At 37.7% G+C, this 8000-nt stretch overlaps 1 protein-coding gene across 1 annotated transcript in view; it reads right to left on the reverse strand.

The window, feature by feature from the left end:
- The window catches only part of LOC139727618 (uncharacterized), a 116059-nt gene extending 108324 nt beyond the window's left edge, over nucleotides 1-7735 (reverse strand). Inside the window, exon 1 of the mRNA XM_071638601.1 lies at nucleotides 7522-7735. Within this exon, the coding sequence (XP_071494702.1) occupies nucleotides 7522-7684 (163 nt within the window). The 5' untranslated portion in view covers nucleotides 7685-7735. The remainder of the gene's footprint in view (nucleotides 1-7521) is intronic.
- Nucleotides 7736-8000: the final 265 nt, after the last annotated feature.

The following is an 8000-nucleotide window of genomic DNA, read 5'->3' on the forward strand; positions in this document are numbered from 1 at the left end:
ATCTTATATCCATCAAGTGATCTACAGAAAAAAAAAACCCTTGTCAACACATGACTCATACAGCTACAAGCCAAGTGAGAAATGTTTACCATCTGCTGTGAACACACTACACAGTGGAGCTGCAATGTCCAATAACACAACTGCTATACCTTTGCCAAGAAAAGAAGATTTGTCAGTGACAAAATCCCACTAAAAACATGCATGTTGGGCATGTAGTGCCGTAAACATAATAGGAAGATGATATAGGAACCTGATATAAAGTTCCATTGTAATAGCCCAGCATTATTCTACTTTTGTAAGTTAAGAAATTCATGAAATAGGTGCCCAGACCAGTATAGTATAGATGGACATTGTTCATTTGAATCCCCTAGTGAAATTTGTATAAATTTGTTTGTTCATACAATGGTTTAACAAAAATCCCAGCTATAGTGCTTCAAAATAGTACTAAAATGTGAGGTAGGGTTAGAAACAATCAATGTAAAAATGTTAATCAGTATAAATCAATCATGGTTAATCATTGTAAATGCTGGTACATGTAACTGGTATTTATACAATTGTACATAATTAGATAAAATGTGAACAATAGTTATACCGTTGGTAATGAAACTGTTTCTAGAATAAACTGTCTACAGTTATGATTTATTGAGAAAAATAGTGATATCTCCTCATATTTTAGGCTTTATTGCAAAATTTTCATATGGTACGATGTTTTGTGATATTTTTATGTATTAAACTGACCTTAAACATATCATAAACTTTTGTACAGTGTACATTGTACAAATGCATCAAATGTGATAACTTGAACATTTTTTAAATCACTGCTCCCAATGGTAAACAGTAAAGGCTTAGAAGCACCTCAGGGTTTCTTGCAAAACTAATCTCGCCTCACCAAAAAGAGCAGTACATTTCAAACTTTTGCATGAGTTTTAGGTCTCATAAATTGATAGTAGAAATATGTGGGATTAATTTGCACGGTAGGGTAATATGGGAGTGATTGGCACAATCATACAATACACACCAGAATGAAATGTGACAACTACAATCATACAAAAAGTGTAGGCCTAGATGCATGTTTGAAATATAATTGATATATGATCTGAATTACGTCTGGTTTTGCTCGGCGATTGTTTACATGTTGGCCCTACACCCAATGCACAATTTTCCATATTTTGCGCAATGCAGCGTGTTACAGTACAAAGTACAGAAATCCAGCTCTCTGGTATAATGTACAGTGTTTGCTCAATTTTCCATGGAAAGCAATTTCATAACTTCCCATCACAAGCCAGACCTACATTGTACTCTGTACCATCAATTTATCATCTCAGTCAGTCAAGATGCCATTCTAAATTCATTCAGGACAGCCACATGCTAAACACATTATAGAAATGGACAAGGCATGTGTCCAGAGGTTGTCAGCACCTCCATTTACTTAATCCAGTCTGGCAGTGTCATTGAGGGTAATTTTCCCTCATTCCTGTGATACTTTCACTGTTTTATAGAGTGCTCACTGAAATGAAGGCAGATCATGCCAGAATATTGTGCTGACCACAGACCTACTGGAACTAACTACTGGTATACGCTGGGCGCATGCTTATGGCGAAGCAGCACTGCTGTCTTGACATGTTGATGTGAGTTACGGTATCTATAAAGGATAACAGCTTGAATCTCAAAAGGATGGAGTGAATAAAGATGGGCTTTCTATCCCGTTTTAATAGTTCTAAGTACAAGTACATGTATGTCTGATGTACTGCACATTCTCATCCACTACAAAACATAACAATGCACCAGAAACCTCTGAATGATATTATCCCCTTGTGGTACCATCCACCTAGCCCAGCCCCACCTGTGGTGACTTCAAGAAACAGAAAACTGGCATCAACCCAGCACACTATGCCATACAATTACATGTATGAATGAATAAATGAATGAACTAATGAATGAAAGAAGACATGGATGAGTGAATGAATGAAGACATGGATGAATGAATTTAAATGAATGGATGAATGAATGGCTTTCATAAAAATGCCAAAGAAGTCAAAAGAAATGAGGTTTTCCATCATATGTACTGATCATACCACAGAGCAAAAACTGTTTCACATAATATATGGAAGACAGTGCATCTACACAATCAGTTTATATCAGGTGCATTATACACAGTCCCCCCAGAGCTGCTATTGTGTTCTGTCATTTCACTGCACACTATTATGGGCCGTAACCAAGCACGCAATTCATCCCTGCTTTCTATACTCTGCTTATCACTTCTCTGTGTAGCATACATTGTAGCTGCATGCCTTTTTACATGCTGTCTTTGTGAGCAAGTACATTGTACAACTGTAGTGTCCACATACGACCAAGGAGGTACTAGGCAAGCACGACAAGATTGTAACCGCTGTAAAGTTAGCAAGGTACTGCCATGATCTACACTATATTATACAATAAATACAAGCAATACGTGTATATGCACTTGACATACAGTAGATAGGCCTAGATGGTTTGTTTTGTACGCTCAACTTGATAATGTGATAACTGGATTACATTTACACTAGTGTTTCAGAATGAGAGTCATTCAACATGCTGAAAGAATAGGTCTGGATGATACTACAGGGCCCTGTTTTATGAAGAGTTAAAAGTGATTACATTGGTTTCAACTGTAAGTCTATGTCAGCCTGTGTAGTAAGGAAATTTAAAATTGATTGTATCTTTTGATAAAACGGGGCCCAGGCATAGAGTAAACTACCATTTAATAAGTTTAAAGCAACCTGGGTAATCTTTAAAAGGAATCTTAAACGAGTTTTGCTTTTAAAACCACTTGTAAAATTTCTTGTCCTCACTCAGGTAATGGGACTGAGAATTTGGACAGAAAACAAGTACAAAACTGCCTAGCATCTACGCTTTACTGGCTCATGCTGAACTAAGCTCAGTGGTTGAGAAAAGGTTAGTCATTTCAATTATGTGATACTACCTCTTTTTTCCTTCTATACCTGAAAGGATTTTAAAACAATAATATGCACACTGATTCTCCAATCAATGCAATGAACAATGGGCTCTACAATACCTGTACTTGCTGAAGCCTCTCAAAATAGTAAGCTCGGAAAAGTGAAGCCCTGCAGTTAAACTGTAAGATAATCCTAATCTAGTCTCTGAATCCTCGTATGCAAGTACAGTAGGCCTACTTACACTACGTAACCTTATATTAGCAACAGAGTGTGAATACAAACCCTGAACTCTTTTGTTACACATACTTTGTACACTAGTCATTTTCAGAAATTCCCTTGAGACCTTTTACCCCTTGGCGTAATTATGTTGCAAATGCTGTATTTGTATTGTGTTGTGTGTAGGTGTGTGTGTACAGCTGTACTGTATGTGTGTACAAACCGTGTACCTGCAGACACTTGTTTAGGCAGTTCCCACTTGGGATGATTGTCTGTGTATCGTATCCATGCAGTTGCCTGTCTACAAGAATACTTTTTTTGTTTTTCAACGATATTTATTCTGTTCCATTCAAAGTAATAGAAAAAAAAATAACAATTTTCATTTGCTACAATTGAAATGACGAAAATATACATTTGTGATCATAACAGCAAATTTGCTATTGCTGTACATAATGACATAACAAAAATTACATTTTCATGAACAATTATCAATTTACATACAGTCACTTCCCCTATGCGCTCAAAAAAATTGCTTAAATTTAACAGCGATAATTCAATTCTTCTAGCATTAATCTTAATAATCATCCAAATGAATTATGCAGCAAAATTATACAGTAATAAATAATGGAACCTGTGTTGCAACCAATACCCGCCCACCTACTAACTCATATCCCTTCCTGAGTCCCTATGACCACCCCCACCAGTTCCCTCCCTTCCTATTTCCTCCCCCACCCCTATCTGTACACATGCAACACACAAACACACACAAACACACCCATACACACACACATACACATGCACCTACAAATGGTTAACTGCTCTTGCCTACAGATCACAATATAGTAAATATAGTTATATAATCAGCCCGCCAACAGGCTGACAGGAACACATGGGAAAGGAGGGGGAGAAAATACAAAACAACACAAGAGAAAAAGAAGAAGAAGAAGAAGAAGAAGAAGAAGAAGAAGAAGAGGAGGAATGAAGGAAAGGAAAAAAGAATGAAGAAAAGAAAGAGTGGAATACTATGGAAACATTACTATTTTCATAAAAGTCACAGACGTTGCACGTAGCTTCAGACTGGTTTATTCAACGCAGTCTCAAAATATTCCCATTTTTGTAAATGTACATGTAGCTTCCCAGCCTTGGTCGCAAGGATTTTTTTTTTTTTTTTTTAATGTCAATAGAGAGCACTCACACCATTATTGAAAAAAAACTAAAATGTACATGTTGATACATGTTGTCCTTTGGTAGTGTAAACGCAAACTGAACATATTGTGTCTTTTTATTCTATAAAGATTGGGTGTGCACACAGCTAGCTATTTGATTTAGCCCGTTGAGGACGAGTCCCGAGTATACTCAGGCAAGCGTCTATTGGAAATGTGTGTTGTTAGCAAAATCAAACCGTCCTCAACAGGTTAAGAAACAAAGTATCTGATTCAGAGTGATCAATGTCCCATAGAATTCAATTATTCAACATCGCCCTAGGCCCTTTCCTGTAAGTGTAGTTCCATTTGAAATCTGCTGTTTAAAAAAAAGATTTTTAAAAAGTATGTGTGGATTACAACGTACATCTTATATTCTGCCTGGTCAACAAAATGAATTGGGCCATTTTCTGTTGACTATAGGACATATCAACTTAGCAGAGCTTTAATAGCAGACTCAAGCATATATTTGGAGAGCCATTACAGAAAAACAAAACAATAATTTGAATATTCTTCCAAGTCACACAAAATGACATGATGGCATGATAGTAAGGCCAAAAAAAAAAATTGTTGCATTGGCGTAACCCGCCCGACCCTAAAAATTCCGCCGACCCCATGTTTTTTTTGTTTTTTTTTTTGCTATCGATATCAAATATCTTGTTGATTGCGATCGCGATCGCACAAACCCGGAAGTGGAAACGGCTCTGGGGATATCGGATGTACGAGGGAGAGATCTAGCGCCTCGCATAAGCCTTCCTTGATCAGTACGTCATCTGTTTCCAACACGGACACGTACTCTAACAAGATTTATTCAGTGTATACGTAGCATTCAGACTGCGATGTATTGTGCACAGTTTTGCCATAGGTTTCTTGTGTGGAGAACTTACACGAATCTGTATATGTGGGACTGTAATAGAGATCGCCGTGTGCGATGAAAAGATCGTACATATGGGTCAATTTGCATTTATCTTATCTAAGTCAAAGTAGTAAAATATGAAGTGAAAACATTCAGGATAGGGATTTCAACATCTTTAAATTCTGTGAAGGGGTATAATTCCAGTAATATCGGCCTCATAAATGATTTGTAGAATAGATGAACACAGCACATTCGGTGCAGCAGTTGTAACTGTTTACTGAGCTGAGCACGAGTTTTACACGTAAAATGCAGGTAGCAAAAAAAAAAAAAATCCGCCTGACCGACCCTATTTGAAAATCTCATGTTACGCCGATGCAACAATTTTTTTTTTTTTTGCCTAAGCGCCTATAGTTATACAAATGAGGCTTTGCCTTTACAAGACCAAAAAAAACAAACAAACAAACAAAACAAAACATGCACTCACAACCAAACTCAGGTAGATTCCAAAGAGTAATCGACACAGTCAGATACTTGAATACTAACTGTACAAGCATTTCATTGGGCAAAAATCATTCCAAAATCAAGAAGACATTCACACTCTCTTGTTAGGACATGATGAAATACTGTAACATAATTTTCAGGGAGCCTTGGCATCAAGCTAGGAATTTTCCGTCTCTTATCAAGAAGCACAAGGTGTGCTAGGCCCACATACTAGTTACACTGTACGTCTTTGTCCATTTCAGCTTATATATTGCTGTACATGTAGATCTATATTTAATTAATTTCTTTTAATGTTTGCATTACAGTTTATGGTTTACAATTTCTCATCCTAACAGAACTACAATGTGTACTTTACGAGCTCTGCAAAGCATCAACAAGGGAAGAGGTCATTTGAATCCACACACTTTTATCTGGTTTGTAGAAATTAATTCTTGCTACTTTATACCAAACCAGCAAATATTGGAAGTCTGATCTTGAACCAGTCTATAACTCTACATGGCATAATGCCAGTTAAAATAGTACCAGTGCAATGGCATCCAACAAACTCTTGAGTACTGCATGGTTTGTACAGAAAACAAAAGTGAAGCACACACACAAGAGTATACTTCCCTGCCAACTAAAACAAAGAAAAAGATTAGTGAGTAGAGGGGATCGATGCTACAATACAGAGAAGGATGTTGGTCTACTTGACCGAAAGACCAGTCTGTATCTTGTTGTCAAGGATATGTGTTCTGCAGAGACTACGTCTGGCTTCACGGAATCCCCTCCTACTATAGAGTAGTCCTAAATGAAGAGCCGCAAGTAAAAAAACTCCTCTGGACAGACGGATTTTTCTGTCTATCGATCTTCATGCAAGTTGTGTATGTAGCAACTAGCATGGTAGGTGTCCAACACATCAACACTTTACATTGAAACCAACACCCCTCTATTTATAGCATTACGCGTAAAGAACAAAAATGCACGCATGAGACTACATATACATGCAGTGGTTTTCTACTCTTCACTGGGGATTTGAATATATCCAAATATTACTGAAAAATCTGATAATAAACAATAGCAACAGCAAAACAATGATACCTTTGATCTGTAGATTATAAATAAATTTACATGTTGGAAAAGCATTAGATAATCTACATGCACTTCACACATTTTAGCAATAGAAGGGGTGTCGGTTTCAAAGTAGAGTTCTACAGCACGAACGAGTGCAGGAAAATAACATCCCATTCATTTGGAGCAGTTACATTAATATTTAGAGTGCATACCTCAAATCACATTTTCAATATGCGCTTGTGCATTCAGAGTATTTTCTTTCTTACATGCGAGTAAAATTTCAGGCAAATATATTCGTCAGATATTCATAGAAAAACGTTAGGGTGTTGATGTATAGCCTAGGATCTAGACATGCAACCATACACACACACACTTTGTCAATGAATATTGTTGCCCAAGAAATCCATCAATCTAAGATGAGAATCAAGATCTAGATGTGTTATAAGTCTAGAAATGTAAGTCACTAGGTGGGCCGCAGGAACAGTGTCCAAATGAGATCATATCATACAGTACGGGTACTGTAGGATCTATTGTATTCCCTCGCAGCTATGAACGAAATGTTATTGCCGATTTTTTTGCATTGCCATAACACTAGAGAGAGACCTGTCTCTGCCCATTGATATCTACACTAGATGAGGGTTTTGCACCAGCAGCCACGACTTCGAAGCCACAGCCGATCTCTTATCCGCGGCTGCATGTCCGCGCCGTGCGCTCGCTGTAGAGCTTGCCAGCCGAACGGTCGCGCCTAGCCTCGACTTACCAATTTCCACTGTGTCCAATAAATCGTACTTATCGGCACTTTTCGGATAATCCCTTAGATTCCTTCCATTCAGATTGAGTTTTCCTGACTTTTGGGCTTCATCTAGGACTTTCTCGAGAGACCGTAGTTGCGTGCCTCCCGAATGAGGGACTTGGACCGCCATCTTAATCGCTAGTCAATTCGCATCTGATTTTGGTGAAGAGAATGCTGTGAAAAGAACCCCGGAAGAGCTAGCTGCCGTTTTCTCCGCACAAAACCCTAGCGAGTTATCTTCACGACGACGGACTACGTTTGAATCGATTCATGAATTGTATTGTCTGTCGATTTTACACATCGCCATCTGCGGCAAAAGCATTACAATGCCATGACAAGTGAGAATGATACTTTTTTTTTTTTTAATTAAAACGGCCATGACCGAGTTGAATATCAGTGTTTACGCATTCTGCCTGTTTATAATATTTCATTGATTCAACTAACGA

The sequence above is a fragment of the Diadema antillarum genome, unplaced genomic scaffold (genome assembly GCF_040938485.1).
Source record: "Diadema antillarum isolate AM-2024a unplaced genomic scaffold, OU_Dant_1.0 seq00000136_RagTag, whole genome shotgun sequence".
Taxonomy (NCBI): Eukaryota; Metazoa; Echinodermata; class Echinoidea; order Diadematoida; family Diadematidae; genus Diadema; species Diadema antillarum.